The sequence below is a fragment of the Oreochromis niloticus genome, linkage group LG1 (genome assembly GCF_001858045.2).
Source record: "Oreochromis niloticus isolate F11D_XX linkage group LG1, O_niloticus_UMD_NMBU, whole genome shotgun sequence".
NCBI classification, from domain to species: Eukaryota; Metazoa; Chordata; class Actinopteri; order Cichliformes; family Cichlidae; genus Oreochromis; species Oreochromis niloticus.
Genome location: NC_031965.2, coordinates 21094282 through 21109404, shown reverse-complemented (window position 1 = coordinate 21109404; position 15123 = coordinate 21094282). Strand labels below are relative to the sequence as shown.

Here is a 15123-nt window from a genome sequence, read left to right as displayed (position 1 = left end):
TTTAAGTTCTTCTCTTAGGCTGGATTTTGCATGATGACATTTCACATTTCATTTGCATGTAAACACCAGAGTCACTGTATAACCCGTTAGCGCCCAGTGTATCATATTTGATATATGAGTTTCCACAATGTTTTAAATGTATTCTAAATTCATTTTTAATTTTAATTGTTAATTTTAAGCAGTAATTTTTTTAAAATGCTGGATGTAGCAAATATAATACAAATTAAAACTCATACAGGCAAATTTTTGTTTTAATTGTCTGAAGATTTAATTTAAAAAAAATCCATTTTCAAGACAATTCTGGCCATTATTTCATGTTTCAAGCTTTAAAGGGTTGAATAAGTCACATTCCACCTGTTACTCCCTGTCTTGTGTACACTCTAATCATTGGAGTTTGACCTGCACTCACATTTTCAGTGTGAATAATCGGCTCTGCTTTATTTATGTACATTAATATGTAAACTTTTTGTGTTTTTTTTGAGGGGTGGAGGTTTTATCTGTAGACACTGCTTCGGAGGATTACATGAGGCCAACCATTTCCATTTTATTTACTTACGTTTTGCACAAATATAATGTAACTGATCAATTGTCAGTTTTTATCTTATTTTCCTCTATTTTTGTAATTCAGCTCCAGGTTAGTAGTTCAGGGGAAAAAAGGATGTACTTGTTCCTAAACATATGTCAGACTTCTAGATTAATAACCAGAATAGCTGTCTGGCTAACGGCAATAATAAAAAGCAGGTGTTGCTTTATTGTTTTAAAGCAAACAATGCAAAGAAAAAAAGAATTACCAGGTCAGACTTGGCCTCCTTTGTCACATTTACTCCTATTTATTCTTTACTGGCTTTTCTTGCCTATTCTTTCTCTCTTTGTGCCATCTGGACGGACAGATTTGGGATGAGTCTGATGAGTCTGTTTGTTGATAAAGGCTAATCAGAGCTACATAGGGTAGTTTGTGCTAGTCTGTGTGTGACGCCTGTTTGCTTTTGGTGTGGGGCCAGAAACTATAAAGAGATTCCTGACATGGGAAATTCATTTTTACAATCAGTGCATTATTTAGGCTGCTTTATCATAACAAATACATGCAGCCTAAATTAGAGATCGGGTTTTGGGAATAACTCGTTTTCAGAGAAGCGTGCAGGGTCCAGTTTACGTAAGAAGAGGACAAATCTGCGAAAGCAGCACATGTCATGTGATCTTCAACCTGCCTCCTAATTTGCCCCGTGAGCAGGTGGTGAAAAAAGGTAATCATGGAAATATGTGCAGTTTAACAAGCCACTGGGGCCACGCAGCATGAGCTTAGACGGCAGGAAGAGCGTGATATGGTGGCGATATGAGTGGGCTCTGCTTCTTACTCAGTTGTTGACGTAAGTAAACAATTTGCAGACGGGATGGTGCCGCCCAGAACTGAGGGATTTGACAGCAGAGCATTGGACAACTGGTGAATACTGTTATGATTGTCAAGACTCGGATGGATGGATGGATGGATGGATGGATGGATGGATGGATAGATGGATAGATAGATAGATAGATAGATAGATAGATAGATAGATAGATAGATAGATAGATAGATAGATAGATAGATAGATAGATAGATAGATAGATAGAGCTGTAGTGATGGCACTATTATCTGATTTTTTTTCAAGCATATGCTTCAGTTAGTGCGGCTAAAAATAGCCACTCATAAATTCATGCCACATTGAACCCAGGTCAGTCATCTCATGTAACACCCTCCCATCAAATTAAATCCAAGACAACTTCAAAGCGAGTTTTTATCGTCCCCTGAAAATAGCATCTCGAGGTTTCCACGTTCATATAGCCCAAACATTAATGTGCGCACCTCAACAACAACAATGACTCCCATGTGGCCGGAATCTGTCAGGGTTAATCATCTCCCATTTCCCTGAAAACAGAGCCTTTTGCTAGATGAAGGGTTGCAGGGGAAAAAAAAATCTATATAATTAGATATCCTCTGCCACACATTAACACATCCTCTACTTAACGGAGACCTGCCTTTTGGCTCTCCCTCATGAACTAAATGACTTAATTAACAGGGAAATGAGAGAGCCGCTGCCTACGCTTCAGATCAGCTTGGGACCAAAGCAAGAAAGTAAACATTTTCAGCTGGAACACATCTCATCATGCTGCAAATTACCAACCCACTGTTTACCCATGTAGACAAGTGAATTATACTGCACATAATGTGAATCCTACAGGGCAGCGAACACAATTTGTGTGCGAGTTGTTTTAATTGTGGAGACAGACAGTGATGACTGCAAATGTATACTCCATTTGACATTTTCAATTCTGAATCAGGCATCTGTTGTGTAAGCCATGCTCTTTTCCAAAAGAGCAAAGAAAAAATAAATAAATAAATAAAAAGAAAGAAAGGGAAAAAAATAAAACAGCTGCAAGTTCACCAAACCATTAACAGATTTATCTCCCTGGTCGATCTTGTATGACTACACAGATTTTGTGACTACTGGAGAGAGACAGAGAGAGCAATATCACTCCCAATCTACAACATTTCACACATGACCAATCTTTAATCTTAGGTTTGTGATACAAGGAGGGAAGAGAGCAAGTCTCCTCTGTATTTCCCTGTGCAATTAACATTAATAACATTAAGAAAACATGTTATTTAAATCACCTCAGGAGCCTGCATTTGAATATTTCAGCTCTCTTGATGTGTGAGTCAAGGCTTCAATTCTTGAAATAATGCAGGTAATGACTCAGGCAGGGAGATTAATAAATGAAGGTGGACTGCTAAGTGAGGAGATATTAGTCACACTTTTCCCTCCCAGAGGCTCACCTGTACATGTGCCAGTACTGAAGAATAAAATGAGGTCTCACCTCTATCCACTGTCCATCATTCTGTACCATGAGTATGACGCAGGGGTCAGATTTATTCAGAGTGTCTCGGTCCAGCAGAGCTTTGCAAGACACACGCAGCTCAACTTTGGTGACACAGGTAGCTGGACCGCTGAGGCTGGTTGCAGGGGAGGTGGCCTCCAGAACATCATTCATCCTGGCTCAGGGCAAGAGAGATCTGCCAACCGGCGAAGCAGTGCGAGGTGAGGCTGTGGTGTAGCTCTGAGGGATGGAAAAATCCAGTGATAGGTTGAGGGATCTCGGTAAAGACGTGGCACTCTCACAGGAGACGGGCCCTTTTGACTTGGTACAGCTGTCACAAAAAAGAAAAACAGAGATTCTTGCTGAGTCTCAGGGGACCAAAGCAAACTCAAGCTGTTATTGCTGCCTGTCAGAGCTGTCCCCCCTCCTGAGGGTTATCATCTCACCTTGGTAACGGCGACAGACAGGGCATGAAGGTGGCAGGGTTGTGCCTTTAGGAGTCTAGTTAAAATTCCTGCAAAAATTCGTTTAAGATGGTCAAACTGAGTGCCGCCTCTTATTCTAACGAGCTTTATTACAATCTTTAAAGGGGGAGAGAGCCCACCTGTATCAAGATTTCCCTGTATTTTCACTATTTTATCCTGTTTCAAGAACTGAATATGAGATGGCTGATGCATTTAAAGGATTTAAAGTGCATTTCCTCCTAATAAACAACAAGAAAACAAGTGAAAGTAGATGGAAAGAATCATGGATCCAAAAAGGCAATGGGTTTAGCAGGTAGTAGTCAAAGAAAGGACTTTGATGTGTTTAATGTGGGCAGCATACGCCCTGCTTAAGTGTCTTTGAGCACGGCGGTGTCGCACAACTAATAACCCCCCTAAATGCTTTAAAGGTGGGGCTGTAATTTCCTCTAATATCACTGTAAATGTGACATCCTTATGATTCAAACGAAGAAGTGCAGCGCACTCGGCGCTTGGCTTTCAGCACCGAGGACAGCGCCCGTACGCGTCTATCTCAGCCAGTTGTGAAACCACATGTTATCTCAAAGCATCAATCTGCAACTGAACTCCAGAAAGCTCAAAACAGAGCCAGGATCAAAGGCTCCCAGATACGATCGAGCGCGTGTTAGGAATCAAACTTCTACTCAATCCACGGGTCAAATTTACACGTAAGGCGGAAGGCTGCCTAAACGCGCCTAAACGGCTAGTTCACACTTTATCCCGGTGAATAAACTCCACCGCTCATCTATAAGCCTCAAAATCCGACACCGGTCAAGGCTCAGGGGGGCAAAATAACAGCAACAGTTAAATAAGAGTTAAAGCGTGAGGCGAACAGTCTACTTTCACAGCCTCATTTACCGCTGGCTCATCTGACTCACTTCCGAGAGTATTTGCAGCTGATCAAAAACTCAGCGGCACTTCACCCAAACCGATAAACTGAGCTTACAGTCGGGTTAAGCGGGAGACTCACTTCCTACCTGAAGCTGTTTCTCTTCTTGAGCACACTTGTTTAATCCGCTCCCATAACACACTGCTTGATTTTTGTTTTCTCCGCCGAAACTCATTGGCTTAGACTGGTGAGGAGGGAGTAGGCTCGGCTTGTAGGGATGGGGAGTGGAGAGAGTCCAGCTGCTGATGTAAGGGATGGGCTTTTCGCTGGGACTCGATTATTTTGAGTTCAATTAGAAATCGAGTCCGTAAAAGAAAGAGGTAGGGAAAAGAGGCTGTGGGAAAATGCTGGGATCTGGAAGCTCATACGAAGCACAAAACCTGAAGTGAAAGCGAACAGCGCGCGTAGATCTTGAGTGATTTGGTTAAATTCCTGTCTATAAACACAGACATAGCATCATTTTCATGTTTAACCCGCTTCCATAAGGTGTCGCTCATTTCTATCTGATAATTCTCTGCAGCCTCTGTGGATCTTGGACCAGGATTTAGACAGATATGCCATTCAGATTGTTTTCCAACACAATACTGTTTATGGCCAAATGTTCAACTAGTTATTACAGCAGCCTCCCCGCTCAGAAATAAGTTGCTTACTGAAGATTATGAGGATAGAAAGAGCAGGATGCACTGAATTATGTGCAAAAGAGAGAGGGAAAAGACGCTTCTTAATGTAAGCTGAATGGCAAGCAGCATTTGTGTTTTTTCTTTAATTTCTATACTGCAGTGGTAAAAATATTGTGGTTAGCATATGTGCAAGTAACCTCTGTGAGCTGAAGCTCAGGCTTCAGGCACATTACCGTTTTTTTTTCTTTCTACTCTTTGATGCTCTGTGATGTTATTGAGGGTAGACATTCTTAAAGTGGCCATCTCAGGCACACAGATCTGGCTTTCAGAACAGAAGCCCAATCCTCTTGCTTTTCTGTTCGGACAGGGGCTGACCGAAAGCGAAGGTGGCCTTAAGCATGTTTCAGACAGAGCATGAACTGATGGGCTGCAGCAAGGAAGAGTACATGAAATGAAAATTTTGGAGTCAACAGTGAACACAATAGTGCGCCTTTCACCATCCTCCTCTGCGTCTTGGCCATTTACGGGACCGCCTTTCAACAGAAACCACTCATTCTGCACTGACATTCATCCTTTTAGTAGTATTGTCAGCTTTTACACAGACATACATAAAACTGCAAGAGGAAGTTCAAAAGAACTGCTCATCCAGCAACAGCACATCGCAATCACATCTCCGTGTGGAAGCTGCAGACAGCTAAAGGCAGGTGACTCTTCTACCTTTGCTAAATACACACATGCGCGCATGCACGCACGCACAAATGCTCCAAGTCAAGTGTAAAGTTGCCTTCAGTAAAAATGACAATGAATTGATTCACAGAGTGGTTTTTCAATCACTTGACAGCTGTGTATGTTATATAATGTATTGTTTCTACACTGCGTCTATGCTTGGACCTTTTCACAGTCCACCCACAAATGTATTATTTTCCTGAATGTATTTCCAGATATTGCATAACATTCATACATGGCGCTGACAAAAAACATCAGCTCTCGAGTTTCTGCAAAACAGCACCGAAGGCCGTGAGAGACAAAGCAGTTGAAGAAAACAGAGAAAATGTAAAACTCAAAGTAAGAGCTTAGTTCGAGCTGTCTGAAAGCAACTTGTGCAGCTGGCTGTTAGTTATTGTGGCAAAGTGAATGACAAAAGCAAAGTGTAGGTTTCACATTTTAACATTTTATTCCAGAAGCTTTTTAAACCTTACGGTGCTAAAATGTCCTTCGGATACGTGGAACATTCTTTGCTTTCATTTGACTTACGCCGCATTAAAATCTGGTCTTTATATCAAGAGGATATGAGGCTTTGAGAGGCTTTCAAAGCAGATGGGCAGGTCAATAAAATCATTCCAGCAGCATGAGATGTAAAACATTTGGCTCCCTGCTTCTAATTAACTACTCTGCTGAGATGATCACCATGTTACTCACTCAAAAGTAAATAAATAAAAATACACACGCATTGCTTTCAGGTTGATTTTACGTGTGAAGCTCTTCAGACAAAAGAAGCCTGGATCAGCAGCCAGTGTTTAACGCGCACACACTGGCTGCTTTCCGACAGAGGCAGATCTCTCCTGGAGTTTTCACCCTCACTGCCTCTTCTTCCATGGGTATTCAGAGGTGGTATTAAGCGTCTGCTTTGGGCCACACACCTGAGCCCTGTTACGCCACAGCTCCAAACAACGACCATCTGCTGCTGCTGCTGCTGCTGTGTCGGTTGTGCACCTCACAGGACGTTCCCTGCGTTTACACATGGATTATCTATTCCGAGTCCCCCTGCTGCTTCTCCCCAGTCACATTCAGTGCTTGCCTTGGTGCTGCTGACCACATTGCATGTACAATAACCCAAATAGGAGGATCTCTACACATGGTCTGGTGCACTCAGATTTTTTATTTTTTTTTAGTCTAGTCAAGCTCCCTCAGTGCATTTGTGTAAAATTTTCCACCAGCGGCTCCACTGAGTGGAGTTATTTCTGTCCACAGGAAGGTTTTTAGAGGGTTTCAAAGACATTATTGATTCTAAAGTTTTCTTACCGGTGATGGAAGCTGCTATCTCCAGGCGTCATGTTTGACTCGTTTTAACACTGTGGTCAAAAAGGTTGCAGTTCCCCTTTTACAAAGGGTACACCATAGAGAAGCTCACACTGCCGGATGCCCAGCCTCACTGACTGCAATTGGACGTCAAACAGTCAATGTGAGATGTTTTGTTGAGCAGCAAAAAAGAAGAAGACATTCAGCTCATTCAGCTCTCCACGCTACAGTTATAGATTAAGGTGAGACAGAGATATAGATTTATTCTTTAAAAGTGTATCTGAGGTAGTGAGTCTGTGATTTCTTGCTCAATAAAGGAGTTAAAGGGATTGTTAAAGTTGTTAAAAGAATTTCTGTCCATCAACTAAAAACAAAATCACTCATCCCTGGGCGGCTTTTTTATGATGTGGGATACATTGACTTAACAATCTTCTCCTGCCCGGTGGCTGGGCCCTCTGTCCTAATCCACGGGATGGGTGAAATGCAGAAAATGAGCTTCCCGGCAGAAATCAATAGGAATATCTATATTTTGTTAAGCATTTAAAGCGATATTGCAAAACAGGAAACTCATCCCAGTGGCCATTAATGAGACACGGTGATAGTTGAATGTGTCCATCCTGATTAAATGACTGCACATAAATGGCAGATAAGCCATTTAGTTGAGGTAGCAATATTTCTAAAGTCTTTTTTTTTTCTCTGTGTATCGGTTATTTTGCAACACCCTATCATACGAATAACAGGACCATCCATTTGAGCTCCTATCAGCCGTATCAATCACCCCTGTCCAACCAACCTGATTGTCCACTCACCTTCATCAGCTGAATTATTTATGGACGTTCAGACCGCGGGACCACAGAGACGCTCTAAGGAGACTCAAGGGCACGGAGTCCCCCACATCCTGTTTTTTTTTTTTTTGGTTTTTTTTCCAGCTTGTGTACGTTGACATGCTGAGCATACAGAATCTTTGACACTTTCCTCACAGTGTAGTGAGTAATGCATTAGAGGCAGGAAATCTCACTCCATCAGCGAGATTTCGTTTTGTTCTGCTCTGGTGTTGTTTTGTATATTTATTCATTTCACTTTATCAGAACACCCACAGAACACAAAATGCAAAATGTGCAGAGCCTCGGCTGTAATAGCAGGGCTTTATATAAGCCTTGGTTCATGCCTGCCAGACAAAAGTCGACAAAAGAATTTAACATTCAGCTTTGTTTTCCTGCAGGGGCTCAATGTAAAACTTTCCAACTTTCTTTTTCTTTTTTTTTTTTTTTTTTTATTACCGTCCACCTCTCCTGACCTTCTTTCCGGGCTTTTGTTGATATCCACTCACCTTTGCATTACCATGCTGTAAAAAATATACAGGTCTTTCAATATTTTAGTAATCAGTTTTTTCAGAGGATCTTCCTGGCTTAAACCCTGCTTTAAACTTGAGTTTTGTTTTGGGGCCACATTAAGAAAAAACTGCAGGATTTAACTGGAGTATTTCCCACTCCTGAGTTACTGATACGCTGATTAAGAGTATTAAATTATCAAGTCTGACACGCTACAAAACAAAATATTAATTTGGAACTACTCCATTTATTTGACGTCTGCATCAATGATATGTTGTGCCTACAGTGCCCCCTACTGTTGTACACGCTGAACCAAATTTAGAGCAAGTTCACAGCTGCTGCACTACAGACAGATGTGTCCCAGTGTTGTGCTGGGGGCTGGTCTCTCAACTTTTAACCCCACCACTCTACTCTGCAGCTGACCAGGACTCACAAATGTAATACAAAAAAGTAAAATAACTGAATTTTGACACAAGTCACAGATGTGAATTAAAAGCCGTGTGGGTTGTTTTTAGTATCCACGTATTTTACGGTGATCCAAAACACCTGCTGGATTAAGACCCCATCAACAGACTTCCTATTGATTTTAATTTGTGCAGTCATGTTTTTGATTAACTCGTGTTTTCATATTTGTCTGAACCTTAGTGCCAAAGAAAGTTTCCATTGGGTTTCTTTCTCCTCTCATTATAATGCAAACACTTCTGATCCAGCATATTGTCACGTATTAGACAGCAGTCTTAACCCAACAGCTATTTTAAACTGATTTTATACCATCTATGAAATGGACTGCCGTGAAGACATCCTCCAAGGCTCTGACATTTTTTAAATATTTGATTAGAATACATTTATCTACCGAGTTCTTCCTTCACTCGTGCTCTCCAAGCGCCTCTCCAGGTTTTATGAAATGCAACCTGGTGGCGTTTGTGTGTAATGTTGCTGACAGAAACGCACGACTTGGCTCTCGCCTTGACGACGGAATAAATTCTTGCCAGCTTATCTATGATTAGCTCGTGAAAACTGCCATCTGTCAATCTAAATGAGATTGTAATCATGACATTCACACCTTGCTCTTTTTAAACACTTTATTTTGCAAAGTTCCATAGTGACTATTTTCACTTCTTCTTCTCCACGTCCTGCTCAGCAGCCTCTTTGGCTCTCTTGGCACGAATGCCAAATAGACGAGCATTGGCGCGAGCCATACGCAGGCTGGCGAAAGCCTTGAAGTTCTTCTCATCCTCGGAGATAACCCTGGCCTTCTCCTTCTTGTGGACCTAGAGGAAAAAACAACACAAGTTAAGACACACACACACACACACACACACCGAATACTGCAAAATAATGGTTTCTCTAAATCCTCAAGCTTGCATTTTGAGAATTTAACATTTTGTGAAAATCAGTTCAGCTTTCTAGCCGATTTATTATTTTTGTGAACAGCAGTCATCAGAAAAAGGGTTCAAGTGTTTCATCAAAGAAATACAGAGATTCCGGAGATTTGTCATCATTTGACTGCTGTAATGCAAAATGATCACTGTTAATGCATCTTTTATCAGTCATTACCTCTGTAATACTGGTCCAGGTAAAACTGGCCAATAACTTCAGTGAAAACAAATTACATTCAGCTTTCTTAGTCCTCATCAATAAACAGATATACAGGGTAATCTTGCAGGAGCTGTCACTTACAGTTCTGATGGGCATGACTGGACCAGTGAGCTGAGTGGCCATCTTGATTTCCTCCTCCTGAAATGAAGAAACAGTTAAATATTTTTAAAGGGAACAGACAGCAAGACTTTTCACTAGGGCATCAAATAAATGCTTATTAAGACCATCTGGTTTGATTCCAATCACCCCAATGGGAATCGTACTCATATATTCACATTTAAAGGTGGCAGAAAGTGAGAGCGCAGCTCATCTCCGGCAGTCAGCCTTGAATTATTATACTGACTGCAAGGGTGATTCGGCATGTTTTAATAATGATCTAATAGAGAAACCTTGAATTTCATCAGTACGCCTCATTTTCCCAGCTTAACGGAATTTCATAATTAGTAGACGTGTCCCCAGGTTACCTAGGTAACCTTAAATCCTATGGAGTCTAAAGGAAGCAGGCGAAAAGGTATTCAATTATCAAATTATGCTTCACGCATAAAAGACTGCTGTAGTCTCTATAATCTCTTCTGTGTCTTATTTTAAAGGCATGTGCAAGTCTTATTTTAGCCATTTTTTTAAAACATTAAAATTATTTTTTAAGTAATTTTAAATAAGGAAATGGCACATTCACACCAAAGAGGGCTTCCAAAACTGTGCTTTTTCAGTTTCTATATACAGCCAACTCCTACTGGCCACATGCTTTTGTTGAATGCTTCAACACTTGTTTTTTTCCTCAGGAAAATGAGCCAAACAAACAAAACAAAGTAAATTAATAACAAGGAGAAACACCAAAGTCTAATCTTTGTGTGCCATGTGAAAACTTACAGTGCTATCTCCCTTCTTGGGGGCAGAAGCCTTCCTGGGGAACAGGATGAGCTTGGAGCGGTACTCCTTCAGGCGCTGCACATTGGCCTGAAGAGATTCTGTGGATCTGTTGCGGCGACGAGGGTCCACTGAGATGCCAATGGTGCGGGCCGTCTTTTTGTGGATGCCAGCCGCCTGTGGGAACATTAGCACAGGAGGTCTTGATCGTTTACAATTCTGATTTTGCTCACGTGCCCTGTACATGATAAAACACTGATGTCAAGCTGTCAGCATAAAATCGCTTCCTTTTTAAATAACAAATAGCAGCATTCAGAAAATGCGTTCAACGTATTCATCAAGCAAATGCAGCAAGTCCAGAGATTTGTCATCATCTGGACTGCTGTGATGCAAAACAAAATGGTTGTTACATTCCTGAACACATCCACCATCAATGGTTAACGCGCTTGCTGGAGGCATTTTATAGTTACATGGGATACAGGGCCACTTGCAAAAGCAAGATCACAACTCGAGGTTTACTAGCGATGGCCAATGATGAGAGCACAGCTGGCTATGACTCAAAGTTCATGGATATTCATTACTTAGCCGATAACAATCAGACTCTTAGTTTAGCTCTCTTCTTGATTAATTTTATGGCAGATAAATGATTTGATTTATACAGTTACACATGCATGAAAACACTTAAAACTTGAGAAAACAAAAGAAGCCCTCGTGCTCTCAGCAGTTTTTGATTAAAGCTCATTTACTTTCCTCATACAGGGAGAACTTGATATTTTTGCCAAGGTAAAGTGTAACAAGAACATTAAGGTCTTCTACAGCCACAGTTCTTTGACTTGATAGTTTGTTCAAGTTTCCATCCACAGTAACGCTAAATATCACTTCTGAAGTTTTTAGTCTCTAGTGCTTCATTTTGATATAGAAATAAACTTCCACCAGACAAAACAGTTGCCAAACATCAGTTTGCTTGCAGCACTTGTGTGTAAGTGTGCATTTTAATTAATTTTAGGTCTAAAGAAATTAAAGATGTGCTTTACCTTCTAATGAAACATTTACAGGGAACTACAATCGTACCTTCAGTTCCTCGAGGGTGAAGCCACGTCCAGAACGAACCTTGGTATGGTACCTGATAGTGGGACACCTAACCTGTGGCCTCAGTGGTCCAGCGACAGGGCGAGGAGCAATGCGGCGGGCTTTAGCCTGACGAGCCTTTCGCCTAAGGAAAAAGTCAGAAGTTTAGATCAACCAAAAGACCTTCTTAGACATCTGTAGACATCAGTGAACAACTTCCTCGAAGGAGGATGTACTTGAGGGACAAATGTGTTTGCCTTTGAAAAGCAACTGACCCAAACAAAGACTGCTAAATAGGAAGGTAAAAAAGATACTCATAACATTCACTTCTAGGGCTGACACCACATGTAAAACGCCAGGACACAATAAGACTAACATAACACATTAACATAATGCACCACACAAACCATTAACTGCTAGAAAAGACAATCAGTTGTAGGGTCTACTAAGATTCACAGCAGAAAGCTACATCAGCTCTAAGACTTTATAGCTTCATGCTCCAACCTCAGGTTTATACCTAATCAGTGAAATATCAATATCAATTAAAAAAAGAAAAAAGCAAAACAAAAAACATGTAGTTTGCTGTATCTGTTTAGTTCAGTATAATTTTGCAGGCAAACAGGTATGCCAAAATTGTAAAGATTGCCCTGTTTGACCAACAGCTTGATCAGCTGAAGTGGTGGCTCAAACCAAACAAGGTACAGTTACTTCAACCACTTCTGAGTTTGTTTTATTTAATAGTATAATAATGTCTCATGGGACTGAGGGACAGACACAAGCACGTTCACATACTACCCGGTAACTATAGAGTATAAGAAACGTCTGTCAATGTAAATATTATATTGATGTATACATGGGGTGAATCCTGGTTTCACAGCATGGTTTAGTTAACCTGTACGGGCCCAAAATTCTCACCATTTGAACCGAATTCGATGCTAATCATTTACGGTCACGCTAGCTCAAATTAGCATACGTCCATGTCCTCACCTGCGGATCTTCCTGGCTGGCTGGTTGAACCAGGTGCGCACTCTTTTCTGCCAGTCTTTGTGAAAGTGAGGGTTCAGGATCATTCCATTCCGGCTGGGGGCCATGGCTGCCTGCTTCCCTGCAACACAGCGTGGCACATACACATGAGCGGACCGTCATGCCGGCGCACCTCCGCTTCATACAGTGCTAAGATGCTAAGCTAAAGCATTAACGAGGCGTTCGGCTACTTTCATGCCCCGATAATGTCGTTACAAACTACTACATGCAATAATCCATTTGTCATCGTCATTTCGGCATTCACGTAGGTTCATCTTTATTTTGTAGGACAGTGTTTAAACATAGCTACTGACAGCCATCGCTTCACCGGTCATCTCCATAAAAACATTAGCTATTTAGCAATTTAACGCAAAAAATCATGATAATAATCACCTTATTTAAAAGATGACAAAACGCACTTTTACAGACTATAAGCCAAACTCACAAATACAAACAGAAAATCGAGGATTGAAACGGATTTTTTGAAAATCTTTGGAGGATAACTTCACATACCTACAAGGGAGGAAAATGGCCGAAAGGAAAAAGGAAGTTGTAAGGCGGTGGATTGTGGGATATGCAACAACCAGCCAATGGTAGAGAATAGGGCTTTGGAGTTGACGTCACGCCGCAATGCATTGTGGGAACGCGGCACTATTTTCGGGGTCTACGAATCAAAACAAACACTGTGTTGGAACGACGACTACAAGAAAGATGCTTAAAAGCAGCTCAAAAGAAAACGGACTGTATAGAAACCGATTTCGTTCAGAGGCGAAGCAGCGGTACTTGCAGAAAATAGCGTGCATTGGAAATATGGTTATCAAAGAGTGTGTAAAGGATCATTCACCCCCATACAATCGTAAACGGAAACGCCAGTCATAAGCGGTACTTCAAGTAATCTAGTGTAGAAGAATGATTTATATCGTCTTTATATGAGCAATGCTAGGCCACGGTGTACATTAAGTTTCATTTCTATACAGATTGTGAAAAATGACACTTAACAAACCGTGCAAGGATAGAAATGGGTCGTTTGAGGCTTCAGTAGCTTGAGTGTCGCACTTTTCATCTTTGAAAATGAAATCATTTAACGTATGCCTTTTGTATTCACTTGGGTTATCTTTGTCTAATATTACATTTGTTTGGTTTAATGATCTGAAACTTGAGTGAAATATGCAAAAAAAAAAAAGTTGTGTTTTTTGTTTGCAGTATCTTACATACGGATCAGCAATGTCTTTGTTTTATCGATCATATTTGTAATTATAACTTTTAAAATATCACTAATGGCAGGGATGAACTGAGTGAACCGAGATGTTAAAAATGTTAGGATTGAATCATTTTCCAAAATCATATGAACATAACCAAGTATTGAAATTCAGTGGAAAAATATATAATATATTTTAAAAATCAAAACGTACTGTACTGTGCCTAGGAAACTTTCAGAGCTATACCTTAGTTCATGTCCAACCGCATGTACAGAGATTTAAACTTTAAAATAGTACAACAATTTGTTTTAATAACAGGCTAATTGCTTTAATGAGGAGATAATTGTGACTTATGGAACTGATGGCTGGACATTCTACTTCAGGTTTTTCTGAACTGAAATCTTAATATAAAAAAAGAGAGCGAGAGATCAGGAAGGGGTAAAATGCTTTTTCACATCAGTGTATTTTCTAATACAGTTAGTATTTTTATTTTTTGGTTGAAATATCTTCAGTCAGATGCTTTTATGGTATATTCTACCTCATTAAAGCAATCGGCCTGCTATAAAAGGGCTGTTAAAGAGCCTGTTTTCCTTGTAATCTTGCTATTTTCAGAACAGTGACCTTGTACTCGACTTTATCTAGAGCTTCATTGTAATATGTAGCATAAAAAGGCATTAACATGCTAAAACCTGGCCTGTTCTCCAAAGGCAACTGCACCAGCACCTCATGGTGCACGTGGCATATCCAACAAAGAGGTACCAATTGAGGAACTCAGCAGTTCTGTTGGTAAATCAATTTTCAGACAGAACTGACGACAAATGTGTCCAGTTAACGGTTTTTTAATTAAAAAATAAATTATTAGGTATAAGCGTAGGACAGTTGTAATCAGCAGCATATAAGCTCCCACGAGTTTGTATAACATCATACAGTCACGCAGTGAGAAGCTTAAACCACTTGTAGTAAATTTCAAGCTACAAATACCATAATATGTGATTGTGTTCATTTTATACTATAAAGCTCTTAAATTGCATATATGTTTACTGTGAGTCTTATTACTTCTAAAATTAATGTAGTAATTCAGTGTGTGGTTTATTTAGTTCTAATTGAATGTTGCAGCTGTCTATTTGGCTCTTTTACAGAAGCCAGCCCATAACC

General features: G+C 40.5%; 2 protein-coding genes and 2 non-coding genes across 8 annotated transcripts in view; all 4 read right to left on the bottom strand.

Annotated features, from left to right (window-relative positions):
• cpne7 (copine VII) overlaps positions 1-4485 on the bottom strand; it is a 36562-nt gene extending 32077 nt beyond the window's left edge. Inside the window, exons 1-3 of one of the 4 annotated variants that reach the window (XM_025906340.1) lie at positions 4331-4454; positions 3300-3367; positions 2854-3184 (exon numbers count right to left, since the gene is read on the bottom strand). In XM_025906340.1, coding sequence (XP_025762125.1) covers positions 2854-3027 — 174 coding nt within the window. In that variant the 5' untranslated portion in view covers positions 3028-3184; positions 3300-3367; positions 4331-4454. Of the gene's footprint in view, positions 1-2853; positions 3185-3299; positions 3368-3457; positions 3477-4323 lie in introns of those variants that run through there. The other 3 variants (XM_025906342.1, XM_003442364.3, XM_025906343.1) reach the window with 3 other exon arrangements.
• Positions 4486-9280: 4795 nt separating this feature from the next.
• rpl13 (ribosomal protein L13) lies at positions 9281-13422 on the bottom strand. 2 transcript variants are annotated; one of them, XM_003442274.4, is made up of 6 exons: positions 13283-13422; positions 12734-12851; positions 11750-11891; positions 10682-10855; positions 9893-9949; positions 9281-9483 (listed from the first exon to the last, which is right to left on the bottom strand). In XM_003442274.4, the coding sequence occupies exons 2-6, from the start codon at positions 12835-12837 to the stop codon at positions 9325-9327; spliced, it is 636 nt and encodes a 211-aa protein (XP_003442322.1). In that variant the 5' UTR covers positions 12838-12851; positions 13283-13422; the 3' UTR covers positions 9281-9324. The 2 variants fall into 2 exon arrangements, with proteins under 2 accessions (XP_003442322.1, XP_005467093.1); XM_005467036.2 differs by lacking the exon at positions 13283-13422 and adding an exon at positions 13163-13279.
• LOC112847427 (small nucleolar RNA MBII-202) lies at positions 9639-9713 on the bottom strand. Its single transcript, XR_003220967.1, has one exon. It is a non-coding gene; the product is annotated as a small nucleolar RNA MBII-202 (small nucleolar RNA).
• On the bottom strand, positions 10973-11051 carry LOC112847431 (small nucleolar RNA MBII-202). Its single transcript, XR_003220971.1, has one exon. It is a non-coding gene; the product is annotated as a small nucleolar RNA MBII-202 (small nucleolar RNA).
• Positions 13423-15123: the final 1701 nt, after the last annotated feature.

What these genes read in the sequence shown, in the direction of transcription:
- rpl13 (XM_003442274.4), bottom strand. Translation starts at nt 12,837, where the DNA reads ATGGCCCCCAGCCGGAATGGAATGATCCTGAACCCTCACTTTCACAAA. An exon ending in TCACCCTCGAGGAACTGAAG is followed by an intron (nt 10,856 to 11,749) that starts GTACGATTGTAG and finishes ATGTTCCCACAG; the next exon opens with GCGGCTGGCATCCACAAAAA. An exon ending in CAGTCATGCCCATCAGAACT is followed by an intron (nt 9,484 to 9,892) that starts GTAAGTGACAGC and finishes TTTTTCCTCTAG; the next exon opens with GTCCACAAGAAGGAGAAGGC.